The sequence below is a fragment of the Heptranchias perlo genome, chromosome 15 (genome assembly GCF_035084215.1).
Source record: "Heptranchias perlo isolate sHepPer1 chromosome 15, sHepPer1.hap1, whole genome shotgun sequence".
NCBI classification, from domain to species: domain Eukaryota; kingdom Metazoa; phylum Chordata; class Chondrichthyes; order Hexanchiformes; family Hexanchidae; genus Heptranchias; species Heptranchias perlo.
The window spans coordinates 34,569,343-34,595,771 of NC_090339.1; the positions used below are offsets into that span (position 1 = coordinate 34,569,343).

Here is a 26,429-nt window from a genome sequence, read left to right on the forward strand (position 1 = left end):
AGTTTAGAAGAATAAGAGATGATCTCATTGTGATCATGTAAGATTCTGAGGGGGATTGACTGGGTAGATGCTGAGAGGTTATATCCCCTGGCTGGAGAGTCTAGAACTAGGGGGCATAGTCTTAGGATAAGGGGTTGGCCATTTAAGACTGAGATAAGGAGGAATTTCTTCATTCAGAGGGTTGTGAATCTTTGGAATTTTCTACCACGAATTGCTGTGGGTGCTGTGTTGTTGAGTATATTCAAGTCTGAGATAGATAGATTTTTGGACTCTAAGGGAATCGAGGGATATGGGGAACGGGTGGGAAAGTGGAGTTGAGGTCGAAGATCAGCCATGACGATATTGAATGGCGGAGCAGGTTCGAGGGGCTGTATGGCCTACTCCTGCTCCTATTTCTTATAGAACCATAGAAGATACAGCACAGAAAGGTGCCATTCGGCCCATCGTGTCCGCACTGGCTCGAAGAACAACCAGGTGCCCATTCTAATCCCACTTTCCAGCACCCGATCCGTAACCCTGCAGCTTACAGCACTTTAGGTGCAGGTCCAAGTACTTCTTAAAAGAGTTGAGGGTCCTTGCCTCTACCAGCAATTCGGGCAACAAATTCCATACACCCACCACCCTCTGGGTAAAAAGGTTTTTCCTCATATCCCCTCTAATCCTTCCGCCAATCAGCTTAAATCTATGTCCTCTAGTTCTTGAACTCTCCGCTAGGGGAAACAGGTACTTCCTGTTTACTCTATCTGGGCTCCTCATAATTTTGTACACCTCAATCAAGACTCCCCTCAGCCTCCACTGCTCCAAGGAAAACAACCCCAGCCTATCCAATGTCTCCTCGTAGCTGCAATTTTCAAGCCCTGGAAACATTCTTGTAAATCTTCTCTGCACTCTCTCCAGAGCAATTACGTCCTTTCTGTAATGCTGTGACCAGAACTGTGCACAATACTCCAGCTGTGGCCTTACCAGCGTTTCATACAATTCCATCATTACATCCCTGCTTTTGTATTCTATACCTCGGCTAATAATGGAGAGCATTCCGTATGCTTTCTTCACAACCCTATATTCTGCTTGCGGGACCTCATCCCTTTTTTTAACCGATGTCGTTAGTACCGATATGGACCACGACCTCTGGCTGTTCACCCTCCCCCTTCAGAATGTCCTGCAGCCGCTCCATGACATCCTTGACCCTAGCACCAGGGAGGCAATATACCATCCTGGAGTCACGTCTGTGGCCGCAGACTTATGTTTTTATAATCTCGCAAACGGTCCTTCTGCACTTGATAATTGGATTCCATACAAGTTTTGTACATTTAAACAGTGGTGTTACTGGAATGAGGAAGAAATGGATGTTGCAGTGCAGGGGTGCCAAACATACGACCCATGGAACAGTTTCTTGCAGCCTGCGGTATGACGTGCTTAAAGTTGCCGAGTCTCCCGGAATGGGATATGAATCTCCCGGGCTCTGCTACTAACAGCCCGGGAGAACTGTGGCTATTAAAATTTCATGCAGCAGTGCTACCCACCCGCCTGCAGGCACAGAGAGCCGGCTCCCACTTATGTGTGACCGGCTGATGGAGGGAGAAGAGAGAGAGATGGAGCGGGCAGAGATGTGGGGTTGGGCTTGGCTGGGTTGAAGTTGCATCCATAACTCGAAAGAAGAAACTTGAGTTGTCAGTGATTTGTTACAACTAGACAATTATTACGACTTCATGACTGGTGTAGGGTCTGACAAAGGGGCACAGTTGGAAGATGGGAATGGAGGGGGAGACTGTCGTGGTGGCTCGGATTTTATTGATATAAATCTTGGAGAGCCGGATGTGTCCGTGCCTAAATTGATATGCTTTTACTTCCATCATTTACTTCAGTAATGATGATAAATCTAACAATTCATTGTTTTAATTTAAACTTAAAGTAATTATTTTGTCTCTGCCGAATCTATATTACCAATTCACTTCAGAACAATTAATACCGGCTTCGTTGCCTTTATTACAAAAGAAGTCTTCGCTGCAACTATTGTACTCCTCCTCTTAAACTGTGCAGTTATTAACCCAGAACATATTCGGCTGCCAATTCAGTAAATTAGCACAAATTTCACATGAATTCAGAATTTTATTTTGCATTTCTTTGTGGACATGAATGAAAAGCCCACTTGCTTGATTTGTAAGCAACAGGTAGCTGTGGTGAAAGAATACAATATTCAAAGACACTATGAAGCAAACCCTGGTGAGAAATGTGATAAGTGCACAAGAAGGTTACGTAAAGATACATTTTCTGAATTAGCACCATCATTTAAAAGACAGCAATGTCGGCTAATGCTTGCCATGTAAGTGATGCTTTTGTTCAGATGTGCTATGTGATTGCCCATGAAATAGCTGTGACATAAAAAACAATTTTCTGAGGGAGAATTTTTGAAGAACTCATGGTAAAACTGCAGAAATAGTGGGGGTGGAAATACAAGTGCGCACCAGAAGCCAGGGCCCGAGGCTCATCCAAACCTGGGCTTCTGGCCTCATTTTAATAATAGTGGTGAGCTGTTGTCCAGCTTGCCCGACATTGGGGATCAAATTTAGGCCTGCTATATTGCCAGTAAATCCTGCGGTGGGGTGAAGTAAAATGAAGGAGGGCTGAGTACAGGCCTGCAGCGACCCTCAGTAGTGCTGCGGAGCTGGGAGGAGCACTACTGCTCCTACTGGCTCCACAGAAGGGGAAGTAAAAAAAAAACTTTCATGTCATTCCTTCAGCAGCCTCCGCATTGGTATACGTTGCGCCCGTTTTATGCCCAAAAATGGACGAAACGCATAGCAATTTCTACCCCAGTGTGTCCAAATAACTTCCTCAATGTGGTCCACGCCAAGTGCCAGGATGTCAGATCAGGCCCACCATATAAAATGAGTTTGACACCCTTGTTCTAGTGGAATTGTGATGTAAATATGTCATTTATTCTTGATGCTGCATCTCCATTCAGTGTGAATCAACTCATTTTTGTGTTTCTCCTATCTCTATTGTGTGGTAGGTTTTTTGCTATGCACTGAGTTCTGACGATGGCACTAATTTTCGTGTGAAGGTGGTTGCTGAAGCTAATCATTTTGTGGACCTATCCCAGGTAAGAGCTAGTGGAATGTGCAGTTTGAGCACGTAAAACTCTGATTTATACATTCAAAGACATTGTTCAGGGAATACTGTATAATTCCATGTTAGTACATAGCTGCTTCTTGGCTCGCATAGACCTGGACCTGTGTGGTTTTAGTCGTGTTTAATCTTCAGCACAGAAAAGTGCAGGGTGAATACAACAGGATTACTTTAAATCCTTTGTAGCTCAGAACATACCAAAGCACATACGGTCCAGCTGTTTATCCTTCACCCTCTTCCACATTGGCCAATTAACTGCACATCTTAAGAAGTTTGGTGACACTCATCTGTCTTGTGATCAAGGAGTAGAATAACTGTCAGTGTATTACTTACTTTCTGCTTATGTGTGGATTCATCAGGGCTCACAGTAAAAGCAGCTTTGGTTGTGATGCACTAAGTTGGATAATACCGCTGAAGCTTAATACTATGAATATGTGCTGCATTGGAGACTGTCTTTTTTCGTGAACCCTATCATCATAGTTTGAGTAAGAAGGCAACCAGCATACAGTTGTGAAATGGTTAAACATTGGATTTCTGCAAAATAACTGTTACAAATAGCTCCACATGTAGTTCTGTTTGATTAAAATGAATTAAAGCGCAAAGCTGTGTCCCAGTTGCACTAAGGCATAGTGCGTTGGTGTTCCAGCATGTGACAAAGTCTGTTATGTGTGCTAGTGGCACTGGTGTACAGTGACTGAATAAGTCAAATTTTGTTTTTATCATATGGAATCATAGGATTTTTTTTTATCATGAGAACTTGTTGCTCATTGCAAATGTACAATGACATTGTAATGCTCCTAAAACACTACCAGAGAAACACCACTGAGGTTATGGTGACTTTGAATCTTTTTTGTTCAGTTATTCTGAGTCACTACACCCTTGTAGTGTTTGACATTGTAACACCTCTTAACACAGCCACGGCCCGTGTGCAGCATAAACACCGGCATAAACCTGTTGGGCCGATTGGCCTGTTTCTTTGCTGTAAATACTATGTAATACATACCACAGAGTATACAGTGATGCAGAACAGCTTTTTTTTAAAAAAATGCTGTTTCCATTAGCTACCACAAGAGCTGCAATATCGAACAAACTGTGCAAGAGATATGGCGCTAAGGACTCAGTGACTTCAGTTGATGCTGGAGACTCTCATCAGTCCTGTGGATTCCTTTTATTCTCCTCATTGCAGAGTTCATCGACTGGAACCAAAATTATAATTAGCAGTTTAGTAATAAACCTCTCTTCTGAAATAGGAATCTTTCACCTCAAAGAACCCAGGACAGTAATGCTGAAATAACTCCATTGCTCATCAGTACTCCCTTCGAAATAATCAAAGTATTTCATTGATGGCTCACTCCTCTGGAGAAGAGAATTTGAGAAACTCAGGGCTCTGGCATCCACCCCAGACAATATGCCAGAAAATCACAAAGCACTGTGCATGACCAATTCAACTTCCTGAAGAGGGCTGTTAGTGAGTCATGAGAATTAATTAGAGCCATGGCCTCAGTTATAATGGGCAGACTAGAACACTACAACAAGTGAAGGCCCAAGAACGAACTTTATAATGTTCCCAATTACAGGCTCTCTGAATGCTCCATAATGTTTGTGTAACATCTTATCAAATGGCGGAGCAGGCACGAGGGGCTGAATGACCTACTCCTGTTCCTATAATCTAGTGTGTTGAGCCATACTGAGGATAAGTATTTTAAAAAGCAAACAAATCTAAAACTTTTTTAAAGTAACAGGTATTGAGAAAAATAGTTATTAGGAGTAGAATGTGGGTTATGCAGTTTTATTTTCTGTGTCCTAAGTTACAAAGAAAATAGGAGCAGGAGTAGGCCATTCGGCTCTTCGCGCCTGCTCTGCCATTCAATATGACCTCTATCTCAATACCATATTCCCGCTCTCTCCCCATACTCCTTGATGCCTTTTGTGTCTAGAAATCTATCTAGCTTCTTCTTAAATATATTCAGTGACTTGGCCTCCACAGCCTTCTGTGGTGGAGAATTCCACAGGTTCGCCACCCTCTGAGTGAAGAAATTTCTCCTCATCTCAGTCCTAAATGTCCTACCCCGTATCCTGAGACTGTGACCCCTCGTTCTGGACCCCCCAGCCCACGGGAAAAATCCCTGCATCCAGTCTGTCTAGCCCTGTCAGAATTATATATATTTCAATGAGATCCCCTCTCATTCTTCTAAACTCAACTGAATACAGGCCGAGTCGACCCAATCTCTCCTCATAAGACAGTCCTGCCATCCCAGGACTGGTGATCCTTCGCTGCACTCCCTCTATGGCAAGTATATCCTTTCTCAGGTAAGGAGGCCAAAACTGCACACAATACTCCAGGTGTGGTCTCACCAAGGCCGTGTATAACTGCAGTAAGATATCCTTGCTCCTGTTCTCAAATCCTCTTGCAATGAAGGCCAACATACCATTTGCCTTCCTAACTGCTTGCTGCACCTGCATGTTTGCTTTCAGTGACTGGTGTACAAAGACACCCAGGTCCCTTTTGTACATCAACATTCCCCAATCTGTCACCATTTAAATAATACACTGCCTTTCTGTTTTTCCTTCCGAAGTGGATAACTTCACAATTATCCACATTATACTGCATCTGCCATGTATCTGCCCACTCACTCAACGTGTCTAAATCGCCTTGAAGCCTCTTTGCATCCTCCTCACAACTCATGATCCCACCTAGTTTTGTGTCATCAGCAAACTTGGAAACATTACATTTGGTTCCCTCATCCAAATTATTGATATATATTGTGAAGAGCTGGGGCCCAAACACAGATCCGTACGGTATCCCACTAACCACTCCTGCCACCCCGAAAAAGACCCATTTATTCCTACTCTCTGTTTCCTCTCTGTTAACCAATTTTCAATCCATGCCAGCACATTACTACTAATCTCGTGCTTTAATTTTGCACACTAACCTCTTATGTGGGACTTTCATCAAAGGCCTTCTGAAAATCCAAATAAAACACATTCACTGGGTCTCCCTTATCGATTCTACCAGTTACATCCTCAAAAAACTCCAGTAGGTTTGTCAAACATGATTTCCCTTTCATAAATTGATGTTGACTTTGTCTAATTCCATTGATATTTTCTAAGTGTCCTGTTATCACATCCTTTATAATAGACTAGCATTTTCCCTACTACTGATGTTAGGCTAACCGGTCTGTAGTTCCCTGTTTTCTCTCTTCCCTCCTTTTTTAAATAGTGGGGTTACATTTGCCACCCTCCAATCTGCAGGAACTGTTCCATGATCTATAGAATTTTGGAAGATGACAACTAATGCACCCGCTATTTCCATGGCTACCTCTTTTAGTACTCTGGGATGCTGATTATCAGGTCCTGGGGATTTATCGGCTTTCAGTCCCATTAATTTCTCCAGCACTTTTTTTACTAATACTAATTTCCTTTAATTCCTCCTTCTCACTAGTCCCTTGGTTCCCCAGCATTTCTGGGAAGTTATTTGTGTCCACTTCCTTGAAGACAGAACCAAAGCATTTGTTTAATTCTTTGTGTTAGATTTTTGCATTCTCTTTAGATCTGCCACATGATACTGCTCTCAAAACTTCTTCAACTATAACATTTTATTCTAACATTAAGTTAAAAGGAAAGAACTCGCTTCACATACAATGCATTACTTTTGAAGTACAATGAAACCTGTAAATTAGGGATACCTAAGAGACTTGCATGAGGTGACCTTTATTTGCAGGTCTCCTTATTTTGAAAATGGTCATTGTATGTACAGTAAACTGGATGAGTCAAATATCCCGGGATTGGATGTATTTCCTGCAGCGTTGCTTCTTTTTATCGCGCTCACTTGGGATCGTGCCTAATTCTGGTGCCCTGCCAGCAGGATGTGATTTCAGTTCATTTCTGTTTGTTGGGTTTCCCAGTTCATTGCCATCCTGGGGTCCTTTTCCATTGAGGGAGGGATGTCCTGATCCTGGGATCTTCTCCGTTGGCAGCTTGCACAGGGAGAAGTTGCAGCTAAAGGGCCAGAGTGCCTGGAGATCCCCTCTAGATTAGGAGGGGGATTAATGTCCTGCAGACCCCTGTCCGGGACCCTCTCCCTCCGTGTGCTGCAGCTGCTAATGTTTGAAGTGCTTGGGATTGGGTAGGGGGCTGTTAGGAGCTCATCAGTACCTGATGTACAGGTGGAGTAGGGTTGCCAACTCTGGTTGGAGGCATTCCTGGAGGTTTGATCACGTGATGTCAGATCACATGTCATCTGATCACATAACTTCTACAAATGTTAATGGATTTATCATCTAACGATTGGGTCCCCTGTAGTTGAGAATCCTTATTTGTGGTTTTGTGGCAGCAGCGGTTGTGTGAGAAGTTCCAAGAACCAGGGTGCTATCCTTGATCAGGCGAAGAGGGAAAACCAAGGGCTGGGGAAAGGGAAAACCAATCTCTCCATCTCTTCCCTCCCCCCAGTCTCCAACTCTCTCTCTTTTTCCTCCCCAACCCCCCCCCCCCCCCAAGCGCCCATTCTCCAATCTACATTTCTCCCCTGAGCCCTCATTCCAAAATCTCCATCTTCCCCCAGCTCATGAGCCCCCCGCGATTTTGGGGCCCCCGACAACCTCATCCCCTACTGAGAAACCAGTTTCTCTGCCGCTGTGCATGTTGGGTAAAGAGATCTCCATGCACAAAGGCCAATTTTTTCACCCGCTGCCACCCTGCACTTAGCTGCGTGTCCACTGTTTTAAATTGTAAACAGACTTTGTGCATTGATGGTTGTCCACAGATCGGAATTTGCGAGTGTCTGTGGTTTCAAGGTGCAGCTTGTATTTATCACAATGTAAGTTATTTGCAACTGTCGGTACGTGTCCACTTTTTGGAGGTGTCTTTGTATAGGATTCACTGTATAGATAAATATTGTAGTCAGTTTGTCCCACTAATGTTAAATGAGAATAAAGACCAGTTAAATTTGTATTTTTGATAGTTGAAGGATGAATGTTGGCTAGGGATTCTTTTACATCCACTTGAACGGGTTGATTTAACAGCACCTCAACAATATAGCACTCCTTCAGTATTGCACTGATGTGTTAGCCTCGGTTATGTGCTGAAGTCCTGTAATGGAATTTGAACCCACAATCTTCTGACTTGGGTGAAAGTGCACCGACTGAGCTAGTTTGTGTTGCTCATGGGCCTTTCGTACCTCTTTTTGAAGAGTTTGGTATCGATGCAATGGTTAATGGATTATTGTGGAGTTTGAAGTCTTATTTGTTACTTATTATTTAGTGGCCATTCAGTGACCAGTTCAGTAACCAGTCGAATCATTTGGGGATTATCAGCAAGAAAACCATAAAAAACTAAATTACACCACCTGTGCTGAGAACCATGTAACTAGTACAAAACAAAAGATTGCGCTGTCTAAAGAAGAAATGTAGAAATAATTGGAGCTACAGACTTCTCTTACTCTTCAGATTTGGCGTTGACTCACCAAAGGCCATCTGATGGAAGCCGAGGTATTAGTTCTAGTAATGGGAATATATATATAAAGAGATTGATATTTTGAAAGTGATGTCTGCCTCCAATTAAACTGCCCGAGATAAAATTGAGGGCTTCTGGCAGGCAATGGGTAATTTCCTTTCATTCTGCTTTTTATTGTTAATGGCATGAGAAGTGAAGAAAATAAATAATATCTAGTTGGAATAAACAGGAGGGACACAAAATAATGAAAGAAAAGTGTAGTAAAAGAAAAATGGAGGCTGAGAGAAAGAGACTGTTAGGAAAGATAAAATGATGGGGTTAAAAAATATAATACACTAAGCTAAACAGAGGATTGCACACTGGGAGAAAAGCAGATAGCTGCAGGAAGTTGCAATTTTTTTGCCCATGAGCAACACCGCAGGAGATCCAAATGACATGCATTTCCACATTGTAATCCCACTCATACATCTCTGTAGGGATATAGTTTGGGGAAAGAGGATTAGAGTTAAATGGTTAGTTCATTTGTTCAATTTCAGGTCCTAGCTTTACACACGCAGGCATAGAAGACCATGTGCTGCAGCACTGCCTACTTTTAGTGTCATGACATTTTCATGTATGTGCTCAATATGTGGTTCCCCCAGAACCTATCAAGCTAGACAGTACTCTTCCATGTGAAGGATACATACCATTAAAAGAATGAAGATGTTATCATGTTGCATGTAGATGTGTCACAGGTGAGTGGCACAAGCAAGCTGCAATTATAATCTGGCTGGATCCAGAGGCGTGAAAGGTGGTGCGGCCTGAGATCACAGATTCCTTGAATTTGAGTCCAGTGCAGTTTACTTGAGGATGAACTCCCTTTCTGAAACACTGAGCTATTCAGTGCGAGTATCCTATAACTCTGAATCACTTCTTAGATGTCCTGTGGGACATATTCTCTAGAGTTTCGAAGGTTAAGGGGTGATCTGATTGAAGTTTATAAGATATTAAGGAGAACGGATAGGGTGGACAGAGAGAAACTATTTCCGCTGGTTGGGGATTCTAGGAGTGGGGGGGCACAGTCTAAAAATTAGAGCCAGACCTTTCAGGAGCGAGATTAGAAAACATTTCTACACACAAAGGGTGGTAGAAGTTTGGAACTCTCTTCTGCAAATGGCAATTAATACTAGCTCAATTGCTAAATTTAAATGAGATAGATAGCTTTTTGGCAACCAAAGGTATTAAGGGATATGGGCCAAAGGCAGGTATATGGAGCTAGATCACAGATCAGCCATGATCTTATCAAATGGCGGAGCAGGCACGAGGGGCTGAATGGCCTACTCCTGTTCCTATATTCCTATGTTCCTATATTTGGTATACAGGAGGTGGGTGATGGTTTTCTCTGACAGTTCAGAGCTATTGACTGGATGACCCTTCATCCTCCATCCTCTTGTCGCCTAATCAACCAAGAGATTCTGGAAGTTGATTTCATTAAATTGCAAGACACGCCTAGCAATTTAATGAATAATGTAGGATTGAGTCACAACCATTTGCACCATTTGAATGTTACTTTTATTGCACCAGGACCCACCATTTTTATCTTTAGATATTCCACGTTGTCGCAGAAAACAGTGATGGATTGCTAAGATTTCTGAGTGCAATCTTAAACTTCATTGTCAGCAAGTTTGCTGTACAGTACATTTCCTTGTTGCGTTTTTGTGTGCAGATCCCATGCAACGGCAAAGCAGCAGATCGTATTCATCAGGATGGAATTCACATTCTTGTTAACATGAATGGATACACTAAAGGAGCACGGAATGAACTCTTTGCTCTACGTCCAGCTCCTATACAGGTCTATAAACTAATGAAACAATTTGTGTGTTTATGATGTAAACAAATAATGATACCCAAATGATTACATCATGCTTTGCAGAATATTCATCAGTTCAATATCATTGTGCTGTTAAGCATTTCCTTATCGTTTTTAATTCTAGCGTGTATCCCAGTGTGCTTGATACCCTGCTTGACCATGAGCTGAGTCTCCAAACCATCCCTGACAGTGTATTTCTCCTTCAATATTGCTTGTCTCTATCCCTATCCCACTTATGCCGAAACCATCATATATGCCTTCACAATCTTCCAGGATTTTGCTCCAGTGCTCATCTCACTGGCCTCCTGAAATCCACCCTACACAATCTCCATATCATTCAGAACTCTTTGCCCACATCTTAGCACATCCACCTTCCCCCGGTGCATTGATTTGAAGATTTCATCTTTGTCTACAAATCCTTCCATAGCTTTTGCTGCAGTCTAACCTCTTGGTCTCAGCTTGTTCCCTCTGACCTTCTGAGTCCAGACTGCAGTGTCATTTCTTTCCATTCCCTCCAACCTCCTGCTTCAACGTGGCCTTGTATTCTAGAATTCTGTCCGAGTCAGTCTAGCTTTCTTGATCTCTATTCACGTTCAAAGCCATCTCCTCTTCCTCACTTCCTGCCTTTTCTCATTATTCCTGCTTGACATCTGATCCCTCTCATGAAATGCCTTGGAACATTTTGCTACACTAAAAATGCTATATAAATATAAATGTCATAAATCTCTTGGGATGAAAGCATTTATGTTTCAATGAAGGCACTGCCATGTCCTGCTTCCTTTTTCTGCATAATTAGCTCAGGACAGCAATTAATATGTCATTTATAGATTAGCCAGGAGCTAGATTTGTGGTGGTCACTCTTAAAATGTTGAGTTCAGTGCTTGGTATTCTGATAAATAAACTTTGCATACATTGATCTGTGGTTTTGTGGAAAGGTTAATGGTGTATTGACGTACAGCTTTGCTTCCCCAGGCAATGTGGCTCGGTTATCCTGGAACAAGTGGAGCCCCATTCATGGATTACATTATCACTGACAAGGAAACATCGCCACTTGATCTGGCAGAGCAGTACTCAGAGAAGCTGGCGTACATGCCCAACACTTTCTTTATTGGAGATCATGCCAACATGTTCCCACACCTGAAGGTAATGTATTGAACTGGCTTTCCCCTGATTGTCCATCATAGAGTCTCCTTGGACAATCGTGGTTGAGTAGTTGAGTAATTGATCCATTCCCACATTTTCCTCATTGCAGCTATAAAACTGAGCTATGAAGTGAGTGAGAATGACCCACCGCCACAGCTGTTGTGTCTGCTGTTGCCATACTAGAGAGCAAGAAATCAATATTGGGTGTTATGGGCACAAACTTGAGCCAAAGCACTCTGCAACCTGTTGTATATTTAGTCTTACTTTGACCATTCAGTATCACGTCATGAACCAGCTGCCAAATACAACTTCAAACTTGAGGAATGGCCAGTGAAATATCAGATGTGTAATAGCCTTTATGCAGTGACAGCTGTGCATTCCTGAGGTGCTGGATCTATGTTGGAAAGATTATTGGGAAGAAGGCAGACTTTTTAGTACATTCTTTTGGATTCAGTAGGGTCGGACAAGTGGCTATAAATTTATAGCCACTTTATAGGGAATCATGGCGATTACAATTAATCATAACCCCCAGCTTCTGGTGTGGATTTCTCTGGACTCTTAACAGTGGTCAGCACGTTGATCTATTTATTCCATGGTACACTGTCCAATATACGTTTGCACTGGATGGTGCTGCCCTCACAGTCTCTCTTCCACAATATGCTGTAGAAAATATTTGTAAATCAGGAAATTCATTGCGAGCATTCTCAGGCTGTCAGTAATTTGACACAGTTTTTCTGATATGCATTTGATCTGTCATGTAGTATAAACTTGCTTCTTCTCAGCATTTCTGATTTCATATATAACATCAGACTGTGTCCATACTTTAGAATAGAATGGGGGAAAGTAACATTTCCTATACAGGAAGGTGTAGTTCACTAGAAATTTAGTGAATTGCTTGCTGTATGTCACAAAAACTTTATGCTGCTGCACAAATATATAGCAGTTTAATTAACAGGGGAAGGTACCCAGTTTAAAGTATGTCAGATTAAGTCTCCACAAATCTGTTTCTTAATTATAGTATTGCTGGAAATCCCTTATCTCAGCGAGATCCTGGATACATACTGGGATGAAGATAATGGAAGAAAGGAATGTGGGGCTACTGTGTTATGTTCCATTCGCCCTTGGAATTTTGCTTCCCAATTCATTGGGCATTCCCTCTGTCAAGTTGACTCTCACTGATTCCTACAGCTAGTGCTGGTTTTAATTAATCTTCCTGACCCTAGAAGGATTACATATCATAGATTGTGTACTGTATATACTGTTTGTATAATGTTGTAAATCCAAAAACAGTTTAAAACATATATTTTGGCAAGGAGTTGTTGGGCTAGGCAAACACAACTATATATTACAAGTTACTGGCAGCCTAACTTTTGACGCTGTGATACAATAGGCTCACTCTCACATCTGTCTCTGTAGCTGATTATTGAGAGGTAGGAACAGGTAGACAAGGAAGTACAAAATTATAGAATCTCACAGCTAGAAATGAGGCCATTCGGCCCATCGTGCCTGTGCCGGCTCTTTGAAAGAGCTATCCAATTCGTCCCACTCCCCTGCTCCTTCCCCATAGTCCTGCAATTCTGCCTGTTGATATTTGGAGATGTTGCCCTACTTTAGGTGGAGGAGTATGTCCGTATTCATGTTTAGGCAGTTGTTAGTATTGCATATTAATATGAAAGTGATTGCATGTATGTAGTGAAGATCATTACCTGTTGAGCGGAAGCAAGTGTACTTTTGAAACCAGCAGCTGGAGTTCCTTGCTTTTTATCTCTTGCTGTTTAACTGTCAAACTTTGCTAGCCTGGTGCTTTGTAAATTAAAGGTGTTTTTCTTGCTTTAGAAAAAGGCTGTGATTGACTTCAAGTCAAATGGACACATTTACGATAATCGGATTGTTTTGAATGGTATTGATCTGAAGGCGTTCCTGGACAGCCTGCCTGATGTCAAAGTAGTGAAGGTAAGAATATGTGAATAGCACAGTATAGAGATGGTGCTGCATGGATTAGAACAACTATACTGTACTAGTTTGAGTTAGACACTCTTGAGAGTATGGTTGATCTGTAGCAATTTCACTGATCTCTGTGCCAAAACTGTCTGGAGAGCAGTCTTTTGGGTTGTAGAGAACTACGTAAAATTTGTGCCTTTTTCTAAACGACAAATTAAACAGACCCTTCTACTCTATCAGAATGGAGCACAAGGTTGCTATTATTATTAGGATTTTGGTAAAGTATTACTGATGTGTAAAATACTTTGTTTTCCTTTTACTAATTTTCGTTTGTATTTGACTCATTTATTTATTTCCATGTGAATGTATATGAAATGGGAGGAGAGAATTAAACATTTTTTGATGTTTCAATTTTATTTGGCCTACCCAGCAATATTTTAACAAGCCAGTTTCATCTTAATGGTGATGGAGCTTGCTCGCTCACTGCTTAGCAAGGGTAAAGTAACTGACATGTCACAGTTCAGGATTCTTTGGCCATTCTCTTGGAGAAAGTGCACGGACACGGCTATGTTAAGTTTGCCGAAAAGGGGGATGGACAGCACCATTGTGCAAAGAAGCATTTTATGATTCGAACCAAACCTCTGCTCACCCAGTGTTACCTCGGTCCACCTTCAGAAGAATCACTAGGCAAACAAATGATATTTACAATGCAAGATGGGAAGTTCTATCAGAGACCAAAACGATGAACAATTCATGTACCCGGTCTGGTTATTCAGAAGGTCACTTCGCATCTTGATGTTGGCAACCTTTTTTGGATTTCATATGGGGCTGAGAGAGAGAGGCTTTTAAAAATTAGACCATAGATACCTGGAGTGAGTAGAGCAGCAGAAAGAAATGAACCACTGGGTGGTAGAACAGGGTACAGAGATTGTGCTTTTAAGTTGAATTGGATGACCAACCACAGTGGGCTAGTATTGCATGTTCTTTATCTTTGTAACGGTATGTGAACAGAAGTTGTACCAACTGTATCAAGCGACTCAAAAGAATTTACAGCATGGAAATGGGTCATTCAACCTAAGCAGTTTGTGTCGGTGTTTATCCTCCACACCAGTAATCCTAATCCCATGTGATAGCCCAGTTCCCATATCAATTATATCCCTTTCCTTCAATCACCCATCTAACCTATTCTTAAACATTGACATGCTCTCTGCTTTGATCACTAACATTCCACAGCTTCACAAACCCTCTGTGTTTTTTAAAAAAAAATTCTGCTCTCTGTCCTAATTCTCTTACATTTAATCTTGTATTTATGCCCCTTCATTCTAGACCCTGATCCACTGAAAACAATCTGTTTCTATCTAATTTGCCCATCCCATCATCATTTTAAACACCAACAAATCACACCTTAATCTCCTGTTCTAAAGAAAACAGTCCCAATTTTTCTGTCTTCATATTTGTATTTCTTCATACCAGGCAGCATGCTGTTGGATCAGCAATGTCCTCTCCCTGTTGTCTCAATATCCTTCCTATAGTGTGGAGCCCAAAACTGCGCACACAACTCTAACTATAGTCTTAATTAAGTTTTTATATTGATTCATCAATACATCTCGACTTTTATATTCTATACCTCTTGTGTTAAAGCCCAGTATTCCATTGCCTTTTTTTAATGGCCATATCCACTTGAGTTGCTGCTGCTTTCTCTGCTATTCCACATCACACAACTTTCCTCCATTTAAAGAATATTTTTATTAATCAAAATGCACCACCTCACATTTACAAATATTGAATTCCATCTGCTTTTTGCCCATTATGCCATATTGTCACTATCCCCTTGCAATTTCCTTGGGTCCTCAAAATTATTAATTTATATCTATTTTAGTATCATCAAATTTGAACACTATTCCCTCCAGCCCTATATCCAAATCATGATTCTGACCAATCCCATTGTTCTCTGCACAGAGTAAGTAAAACACTGTAAAGCATCTTAAGATTTAAAACAAACTTCGCCTCATCCGGTGTTAACTCTCTCCACTTTCGGAAAGATTAAATGGTACACTTGCGTAAGTCTGAGAAATCCGGACTGAATCACAAAGTTATTTCATTATTACACTCGTGTGTCCTGCTACTCCACAAGTAGTTATATAGCAGCAGAAGTCAATTTACATAAAAAGTAGGCACTCAGACCACTTAATGGAGCGACTAACACCACAAAGCCCTAGGACATATCTACAGTAGTCTTGAATTTGTAACGTGGCTCTATAATCGCTTTAGAACGTTTCCTCTTTTGCTGAGCAATAAGGGAAAGCTCTACCTCCATTACTGAAAAACTCATCATCCTTAACCTATAGTGATAGTTGGGGAGAGCAAGATGTTGGCAAGCCCCACCAATTGAAGTGTATCAAAACCAGTGTATCAAAACCTGTGTATCAATAGTAGCATACAGGACTTGATATGCTTAATCACTATTAAGTTGTACTGGTTTTGTATTGAAGTGTAATGGTGGAGCAGAAGAGACCTGATGCAAAATTATAGCTTAATGTTTTATCAAGTAGCCAGGCATCTGCGCCCTTTCTGTATGAACAGTAACCACTTGTAGGAATTGTTGACAAAAGAGAAACAAGATGTCACTTCTTTGTAGATTTCATTGTTTTATTAGAAATTTGTTATTGCCACTATATTTTGGTTTAAAAATGATTGACTTTCATTGCCCTTGAGGTGACAATTTGTTGTCTTGTAAACAGGAAGACTCTAGGTGAGATGAAATTGAGGAACTTTAAAGGCTTCATCACGTGGGGTGGGTCTGGGAATTGACATAGTAGGATCTGTGTATCCTCATGCCTGCATCATGAAGCATGCAGAAAAATGCACAGTACCAGCTCCACATATTTATTAGGCAGCATAGGGGGCGTCTAATCCAATGTCCACTAAGAGCACCCACCATAAAAGTGTCTCTCCAATCCAATCAAAACTGGAAAGGTCACTCACTTCATTCTTGCAAGTGTCATTGATAGCAGAAGAACTGTGTTCATCAGTTGTTGAAGCACTCCCCTAAAGTAGAACCTAAAGAAATCCTTCCTATTGAAACGCACAATTTTATAATTGAGTAGTCGGTGCAAAGAGTGAAGGCGGCAGCGGCAGGTTTTGGCTAGTGGTAGGTGTGGCAGCTAAGAGTGTCTGATCCCTGAACTGTGAGTGGTTAGAATATGGAACTTGCCACCACAAGGGGTAGTTGAGGCGACTAGCATAAATGCATTTAAAGGGAAACTGGATAAGCACATGAGGAAGAAAGGAATAGAAGAGTATGTTGATGGGGTTAGATGAAATAGGGAGGCAGAAGGTTCGTGTGGAGCATCAACGCGGGTATAGACCAGTCGAGCCGAATGGCTTGTTTCTGTGCTGTAGACTCCATGTAACTTGGTGTTGGTTGTTATCCTTCCAGACATCAGATCAATCAGAAATTGCAAACTGCATCCTGTAAACTATTTCTTCCCGTTCATTATTTTTGTATATAACAACTGAAGCAACAAAGCCTAGCTTTCTGACTTGTTTGTGTTTTGTCTGCTGTTTATAGCTGAAGTGCCCTGATGGCGGAGACAATTCAGATACAAATTCTGCACTTTCAATGCCTGTTGTTCCAATGAACACTGCAGCCGAAGCCATTATCAACATGATTAACCAGGGGCAAATCCAGGTCACAATCAATAGCTTCACAGTCAGCAATGGACTGGCAACGACACAAGTAAGTGAGAGCGCAATGGGGCTTTGGTAGGAGAGGTGGGGGGAATAAGAAGTTCTAGCAACCAGAGGAATAAGCAACTTCAAACCAGCTGTAAAGTGGTTGGTGGCGGGGGGGTCCTTAAGGAAATTGAGAGTCCATGATCATACAAACTGTACTTTGTTTGTCGGAAGGTAAGTTTAATCAAGCTCGGGTGGGTTTGATGAACATAAATGGGTTGTTCTTGTTTCTATTTAGAGGAGCTGGCAGCTGTGAACCATTGGCAGATCTTGGGAAAATAGAACTATTCTGGTTTTGGCAAATGCCTATCTATAGAGGTGTTACTTAGTGCAGAGATTTCTGTCTGTGTGTGGGGGCGACATTCTGGGTAAACTAGCTTTGTGAGCATTTCTGGAAATGAATTAAATAAATATTCAATCTTTCACCAGATCAATAACAAGGCAGCAACTGGAGAGGAGGTTCCACGCACAATCATTGTTACAACACGGTCACAATATGGCCTGCCGGAAGATGCTATTGTCTATTGCAACTTCAATCAGCTGTATAAGATTGATCCCTCTACCCTGCAAATGTGGGCCAGCGTAAGTATCGTCCCAACAGTTCAGTGAAGATTTAGATAGCTATTTCCATGCAGTTGTGAAATTGGGATTGATTGTTTTGCGATTAGAAGGGAATATAAACTTAGAGAAATAAGGGGTAAAGCGAGGGCTGAAAATTCTAGATTGAGAATTGTAACAAACGAGTTAATTTAATTGTCATCAGAAAAGTGAATACTGTTTGGGTATTTTTGAAAAGGGATCCAGTGGAGAGCTGTTTGGAACAATATATTAACAAGGGTGTACAGCAGCGCACTAGTTCATTTTTAGGTAGGAGGTTGATCATTCCTTTCAGCCTTAACTACATTAGCTAAATTAAATAGCGTAGTCCTGCTTGGAAGATTTTTGTCCTGTTCATAATCCTTTAAGTGAATCATTCTGGAAGATACTACCTTATACTGTCCATAATAAAGTAGGTTTTGTTCGGATTTTTTCTCCTGACTTTGAATTGACAATACTGCTTTTTCAAATTGTTCTCGGCTCTGGTAAGTTTCTAAGAATTCTCTTCAAACGTTAAATTAAATGTTTTGTGATCGGTTTCTGGAAAATTAATAAATATAAATAAATGCTGCTTTGCCTTGATACCACAGCTGCATAAATAGGTAAATAGATTCAACTCTGTCTGTGCCGCTGTGGAACATACTTCTTCAATAAAATTTATTTGTAATTTTAATCAATACTCAATCAGCAATTTTTCATTTCTTGACTAGCTAGTGGGACAGGGTGTGACTTGCAATCAGTATTCTCTCTTGAATGGCCATTCTTGCTTTTGCTGTTAATCATATACACTTCCAGAAATTACATCCGAGAATATTATTTACCTGAGGTCTTAAGATTGCTCATTTTGATTTGTATATTCCCTACCTCCTCAATTCTGATTTGGTGCAGTTTTACTTGGAGCAAATCAACAAAAGTGTTACAGCTAAGGTACAACAGATAAAACGTGACAGTAAAAAGTGTTACAAGAAATACGTTTTGTAGGAACAGGAAGTTTGCACAGACGCAAGACTTTTAATAGATTTTTGTACACTAATTTTGAGAGCATCTGTCACGAGTATAAAATTAAGGAAAGCAATCATTTCATGCTGTTTTTTTTTCCTGACCTGGAATCAGAAATTTATAAGCATTTTCCAATTTGTAAACTCCCTTCACCAAACACCAATTAATCTCTGATCTCAGGCTTAACTTACAGCAATTAGAGTTTGTAATTTTAAATGGGAAGGCAAGCTCAAACATAGCTCCACCTTAGCGGCACAATTATGCATTGTCCAACTTATGAGCAATGCCATGGGAGACCTAGTATTGAAAAAATGTATAGTACTGGATATTAGTGCTTAAAATAATCTTTTGGAGTGTATTATAATGGGAAAATTGTCTAAATCCTGGAAAATATCACTGTAGTGATTGATGTGGCAAATGATATGTTGGAGTACAAATGTTAATAAGTAATAATTGGTTCACTTTACAAAGTATGTTTGACATGTGCTTTCTTGTCCTGCAGATCCTGAAGCGGGTTCCTAACAGTGTGCTGTGGCTGCTTCGATTTCCTGCTGTTGGAGAACCGAACATTCAACAGTATGCCCAGAGCATGGGACTGTCTGCTAACCGTATTATCTTTTCACCTGTTGCCCCAAAAGAGGAGCATGTGAGGCGGGGACAGCTGGCTGATGTGTGTCTAGACACTCCTCTCTGTAATGGACACACCACTGGAATGGATGTACTCTGGGCAGGGACACCTATGGTGACTATGCCAGGTATGTGCAACGGTGGGTAACAATTTTTGTATCTGATCTATATATAGTAATAAGACCTATCTAGTATAAGAAATATGTCAATAGTCATAATTACTTGAATGAAGATTTGTGTTGAGGGACTCCAAGCTTATATACACTACTCTGTGCTTGCTTCATTGCTGCCAATGAAATCCACCAGCTGTTAATTTTCTGATCAGGTGATTGCTTTGTTAAATAGTTGACTGTTAATATGACTTATTTGCATCCTCCAACAGGGAAGAACACCCACTTCCAACAGTAAATGTATAATTGTGGGTAAGGGAAGCGCCCAGTGAGTCCTTTCTGAGACTGCCTCATGCTGGTATCTATAGCTGTTATTTCAGAAGTAGGCTGTTTTGTATTGGTCAGACTGGATTGTTTTGTGCTGATACTAAATATGGTATGTCCAACTGTTTTTGGACTGAGTAACGTAATCAGTTTGATAAATTAACCTTTTTTTGTTACTGCTGTCCATGCTTTTGCCTCACTATGACAGTTGGGAGAGGGGGAGAACCTGGTTGTGAATTGTCTTAATCCTGGGAGGAAGCGGGGGGAGGAATTTTGGGGGTTTTAACAGCCTGTAGTACTCCAGTTAATGAAATTCTTAAAATGTAATGGGCACTAATCGCAATTTACCATGTGTAATCTGTACAATACAGTGAATCTCAGTTAAAGAAACAGATTTGTACTACCAGTTACATGATAATTACCATTGCATGCATCAGAAAGCATTGTGTGCCAATAAATTGTATGTGTTTACATCACGGTGACCTCCTAGGTTAAGCTAAGAATGTCATCTCTACACATGGAGACACACCTTTTTAGTAGCTCCTAGCTGTCTATCGTTTGTGTACAGTTCCTGATTGCACATAACTACTTACTGGATTAATACTTGTGGGTCCAAAATACAAATCACTCTGTGCTCTGAGTCCCAGAATTTGACAAACATTATGACAACACAAGAAAAAGACTAGAAAAGATCACTGACCCCATCGAGCTCATCCCTCGAGGTCCTCCAACTCACCAAGCCTAACATTTTGAATTTTAACTTCGATGACTTGCCTGTTAGAATTGTTCCAAATGTTTATCATTCTTTGAGTAAACAAAAACCTGCATTTATATTACGCCTTTAACATAGAAAAATCTTCCAAGATGCTTCACAGTAGCGTAATCAGATAATAATCAACACCAAGCCAAAGTAGGAGGGATGTCCAAAAACTTGGTCAAAGAGGTGGGTTTTAAGGAGGATCACAAAAGATGTGGAGCGGTGTTGGGAGGGAGTTCCAGAGCTTAGGACCTAGATGGCTGAAGACACAGCCGCCAAAGATGGGCTGCAGAGATTTCAGGGTGCACAAGAGACCAGAGTTGGAGAAACAGAGTTCTCTGAGGATTGTAGAGCTGGTAGTGTAATAGATAACAAGATAATGGCAGATTTATTAAAGGAGTACTTTGTATCCATTTTCATAGTAGAGGAGAAGGATAGAATACCAGTGATAGAAGGAAAACTAAAAATAAATCAAAGGGAGGAACTTACTGGATTCAATGTAAGTAACAAAATGGTAATGGAGAAAATAATGGGAGTGTGGATAGATAAATCATCAGGCCTTGACCGTTTCCACCCCAGCGTATTGAAAGAAATAGGTGACGAAATTGCAGACGGATTAGTTATAATCTTTCAAAGCTCTCTACATTCGGCAATTGTTACGTTAGACTGGAAAATTGCTAATGTCACTCCATTATTTAAGGCGGGTGAGAGAAACCAGGTAATTACAAGCCTGTCAATCTAACGCCAGTTATGAGGAAGCTACTAGAATGTGTAATTAGGGATAGAGTGACGGAGCACTTGAGAGCCAGTGTGGCTTTTTTAAGGGTAAGTCATATCTGTCTAATCTAGATAAATGTTTTGAGGCGATCACTAATAAGGGAATGTCTCTGGATGTTATCTGTATGGACTTTCAATAAACATTCGATAAGGTTCTGCACAAGATTAATAGTAAAAATGAATTAAAGGTAGCCTTTTGACCTGGGTTGGGAGGTAGGAGACAGAGAGTGGAGATAAAGGGTTAGTTACTCTTAAGTGGCAGAATGTGGTGAGTGGTGTTCCTCAGGGATCTGTTCTGGGGGCTCAACTTTTCACCACATTTATTAATGACTTGGATGAAGGAATGGAGAGTTGTATGTCCAAGTTTGCAAATGACATTAAGTTAGGAGGCATAGTAAGTAGTGCAGATGGGAGCAGGAAGTTGCAAAGGGGCATATACAGATTGGGTGAGTGGGCAAAACTATAGCAAATGGAATTCAATGTGAACAAGTGTGAGGTCATCCACTTCGGACCTAAGAAAGATAAATCAGAGTATTTTCTAAATGGTAAGAAACCAGGAACTGCAGAGAAGCAAAGAGATTTGGGATTCCAGGTACACAAATTATTAAAAGCTAGTAGACAGATACGAAAAGCAATCAAAAAGGCTAATGGACCATTCGGCCCATCATGTCCACGCCAGCTCGAAGAACAACCAGGTGCCCATTCTAATCCCACCTTCCAGCACCCGGTCCGTAGCCCTGCAGCTTACAGCTACAGCACTTTAGGTGCAGGTCCAGGTACTTTTTTAAAATAGTTGAGGGTCCCTGCCTCTACCACCAATTCGGGCAGCGAATTCCATACACCCACCACCCTCTGGGTAAAAAAGCTTTTCCTCATGTCCCTTCTAATCCTTCCGCCAATCAGCTTAAATCTATGTCCTCTAGTTCTTGAACTCTCCGCCAGGGGAAACAGGTACTTCCTATCTACTCTATCTGGGCCCCTCATAACTTTGTACACCACAATCAAGTCTCCCCTCAGCCTCCTCTGCTCCAAGGAAGACAACCCCAGCCTATCCAATCTCTCCTCATAGCTGCAACATTCTTGTAAATCTTCTCTGCACTCTTTCCAGAGCAATTACGTCCTTCCCGTAATGTGGTGACCAAACTGCGCACAGTACTCCAGCTGTGGCCTTACCAGCGTTTTATACAGTTCCATCATTACATCCCTGCTTTTGTATTCTATACCTCGGCTAATAACGGAGAGCATTCCGTATGCATTCTTCGCAACGTTATCTACCTGTACTGTCACCTTCAGGGACCTGTGCACATGCACTCCAAAATCTCTCACTTCCTCTACCCCTCTCAATATATTCCCGTTTACTGCGTATTCCCTTTTACTGTTTGTCCTCCCTAAGTGCATTACCTCACACTTCTCCGGGTTGAACACCATTTGCCACTTTTCCGCCCACTCCACCAACCCATTGATATCTTCTTGGAGTCTACAGTTATCCTTTTCACTATCAACTACACAGCCAATTCTTGTGTCGTCTGCAAATTTGCCAATCATGCCCCCTACATTCAAGTCCAAATCATTAATATATACCACAAACAGCAAGGGACCCAACACTGAGCCCTGTGGCACACCACTGGAAACGGATTTCCATTCGCAAAGACATCCATCGACTATTCCCCTTTGTTTACTGTTACTGAGCCAATTTTGGATCCAATTCGCCACATTTCCCTGTATCCCATGGGCTTTTACCTTTCTGACCAGTTTGCCATGTGGGACCTTGTCAAATGCCTTACTAAAATCCATGTAGACAACATCCACTGCATTACCCTCATCAATCCTCCTTGTCACTTCCTCAAAGAATTCAATCAAATTTGTACAGCATGACCTTCCCTGAACAAGTCCATGCTGACTATCCCTGATTAAACCATGCCTTTCCAAGTGACAGTTTATCCTATCTCTCAGTATCGATTCCATTAGTTTTCCCACCACCGAGGTAAGACTGACCAGCCTATAATTGTTCGGCCTTTCCCTCGTACCCTTTTTAAACAATGGTACTATGTTTGCAGTCTTCCAGTCTTCTGGTACCTCCCCTGTATCTAGTGAGGATTGGAAAATGATCCTCAGAGCATCTGCTATTTCCTCCCTGGCTTCCTTCAATAGCCTAGAAACAATCCATCCGGCCCTGGTGACTTCTCAACTTTCAAGGATTCCAGTCCCTCTAGTACTTCCTCTCTCGTTATGTTTACGTTATCCAATATTTCACACCTCTCCTCTTTAACTACTACGTCCGGATCATCCCTTTCCTTTGTAAATACGGAGACAAAATATTCATTTAAAACCCTACCCACATCCTCTGCTTCTACACACAAGTTACCCTTATCATCCCTGATAGGTCCCACCTTTTCCTTGGCTATCCTCTTGTTCTTAATGTACTGATAAAACATCTTAGGGTTTTCTTTAATCTTCCAAGCTAATATTTTTTCATTCCCTCTCTTTGCTTTTTTTATTTCCTTTTTTACGTCATCCCTGTAGTTTCTATACTCCTAGGCTTTCTGCGGTATTTAGTTTTCTGTGACAGTTATAAGCTTTCTTTTTCTGCTTTATCTTGCCCTGTATACTTCTGGACAACCAGGGGCCTCTAGATTTGGCAATGCCATCCTTTATCTTTGAGGGGACCTGTATGCATAATGTTGGCCTTTATCTCAAAGGGGCTGAAATACAAAGGGGAGGAAGTTATGCCCCAATTATAGAGCCTTGATCAGACCCCATCTGGAGTACTGCATTCAGTTTTGGGCACCACACCTGAGGTAGATTCACCAGAATGATACTGGGGCTGAAAGGGTTAAATTATGAGGAGAGGTTGCATAGACTCGGCTTGTATTCCCTTGAATATAGAAGATTAAGGGGTGATCTAATTGAGGTGTTTAAGGTGATTAAAGGATTTGATTGGGTAGATAAAGAGAAACTATTTCCTCTGGTGGGGAAATCAAGAATATGAGGACATAATCTTAAAATTAGAAACAGTAGTAGAAATATGGAAAACTCTCCCCCAAAAGACTAGAGGCTAGGGCAATTGGAACTTTCAAGATAGAGATAGGAACATAGGTACAGGAGTAGGCCATTCAGCCCCTCGTGCCTGCTCCGCCATTTGATAACATCATGGCTGATCTGTGATCTAACTCCATATACCTGCCTTTGGCCCATATCCCTTAATACCTTGGTTGCCAAAAAGTTATCTATCTCAGATTTAAATTGAGCTAGTATCATTTGCCGTTTGCGGAAGAGTTCCAAACTTCTACCACCCTTTGTGTGTAGAAATGTTTTCTAATCTCGCTCCTGAAAGGTCTAGCTCTAATTTTTAGACTCTGTCTCCTACTCCTAGAATCCCCAACCAGCGGAAATAGTTTCTCTCTATCCACCCTATCCGTTCCCCTTAATATCTTATAAACTTCAATCAGATCACCCCTTAACCTTCTAAACTCTAGAGAATACAACCCCAATTTGTGTAATCTCTCCTCATAACTTAACCCTTGAAGTCCGGGTATCATTCTAGTAAACCTACACTGCACTCCCTCCAAGGCCATTATGTCCTTCCGAAGGTGCGGTGCCCAGAACTGCTCACAGCACTCCACGTGCGGTCTAACCAGGGTTTTTTATAGCTGCAGCATAACTTCTGCCCCCTTGTACTCTAGTCCTCTCGATATAAAGGCCAGCATTCCATTAACCTTCTTGATTATTTTCTGCACCTGTTCATGACACTTCAATGATCTATGTACCTGAACCCCTAAGTCCCTTTGGACATCCACAGTTTTCAACTTTTTACCATTTAGAAATTACCCTGTTCTATCCTTTTTTGATCCAAAGTGGATGACCTCACATTTGTCTTCATTGAATTCCATTTGCCACAATTTTGCCCTTCACCTAATCTATCAATATCCCCTTGTAATTTTATGTTTTCATCTACATGCTTACAATGCCACCAATCTTTGTGTCATTGGCAAACTTAGATATGAGACTTTCTATGCCTTCATCTAAGTCGTTAATAAATATTGTGAATAATTGAGGCCCCAAGACAGATCCCTGCGGGACTCCACTAGTCACATCCTGCCAATGTGAATTCTTACCCATTACTCTCTTTCGCTCAGCCAATTTCCTAACCAAGTCCGTACTTTTCCCTCAATTCCATGGGCTTCTAACTTAGCTAACAGTCTCTTATGTGGGACCTTATCAAATGCCTTCTGGAAGTCCATATAAATAACATCCATTGACAATCCCCTGCCCACTACTTTAGTCACCTCTTCAAAAAATTCAATCAGGTTTGTCAGGCGCTACCTACCTTTCACAAATCCATGCTGGCTCTCTCTGATTAACTGAAAATTCTCGAGGTGTTCAGTCACCCTATCCTTAATTATAGACTCCAGCAATTTCCCCACAACAGATGTTAGGCTAACTGGTCTATAATTCCCCGGTTTCCCTCTCTCTCCTTTCTTAAAAAGCGCAGTGACGTGCAATTTTCCAATCTAGAGGGACAGTTCCTGAATCTAGAGAACTTTGAAAGATTATAGTTAGGGCATCTGCAATGTGCTCACCCACTTCCTTTAAAACCCTGGGATGGAAACCATCTGGTCCTGGGGATTTGTCACTCTTTAGTGCTTTTATTTTCTTCATTACTGTTGCTTTACTTATGTTAATTTTATCGAGTCCCTGTCCCCGGTTCAATATTAGTTTTCTTGGGATTTCCGGCATGCAATCCTCTTTTTCTACTGTAAATACTGATGCAAAGTAATTATTCAACATGTCCGCCATTTCCCCATTGTCAATGACAATATCCCTACTTTCAATTTTTAAGGGGCCAACACTGCTCCAGACCACCCTCTTTTTACTAATATAACTATAAAAGTGCTTTGTATTGGTTTTGATATCCCTTGCAAGTTTCTTTTCATACTCTCTTTTTGTAGCCCTTTCTATCTGTTTTGTGACCCTTTGTTGATCCTTGTAT

General features: G+C 41.3%; 1 protein-coding gene across 3 annotated transcripts in view; it reads left to right on the forward strand.

Annotated features, from left to right (window-relative positions):
- Nucleotides 1–26,429, forward strand: part of LOC137332992 (UDP-N-acetylglucosamine--peptide N-acetylglucosaminyltransferase 110 kDa subunit) — an 82,682-nt gene that overhangs the window by 45,976 nt on the left and 10,277 nt on the right. For 2 of the 3 annotated variants that reach the window (XM_067997053.1, XM_067997055.1), the window contains 7 exons: nucleotides 3,014–3,103; nucleotides 10,286–10,411; nucleotides 11,402–11,572; nucleotides 13,409–13,525; nucleotides 17,085–17,252; nucleotides 17,678–17,830; nucleotides 19,347–19,611. In XM_067997053.1, coding sequence (XP_067853154.1) covers nucleotides 3,014–3,103; nucleotides 10,286–10,411; nucleotides 11,402–11,572; nucleotides 13,409–13,525; nucleotides 17,085–17,252; nucleotides 17,678–17,830; nucleotides 19,347–19,611 — 1,090 coding nt within the window. The remainder of the gene's footprint in view (nucleotides 1–3,013; nucleotides 3,104–10,285; nucleotides 10,412–11,401; nucleotides 11,573–13,408; nucleotides 13,526–17,084; nucleotides 17,253–17,677; nucleotides 17,831–19,346; nucleotides 19,612–26,429) is intronic. The other variant, XM_067997054.1, reaches the window with a different exon arrangement.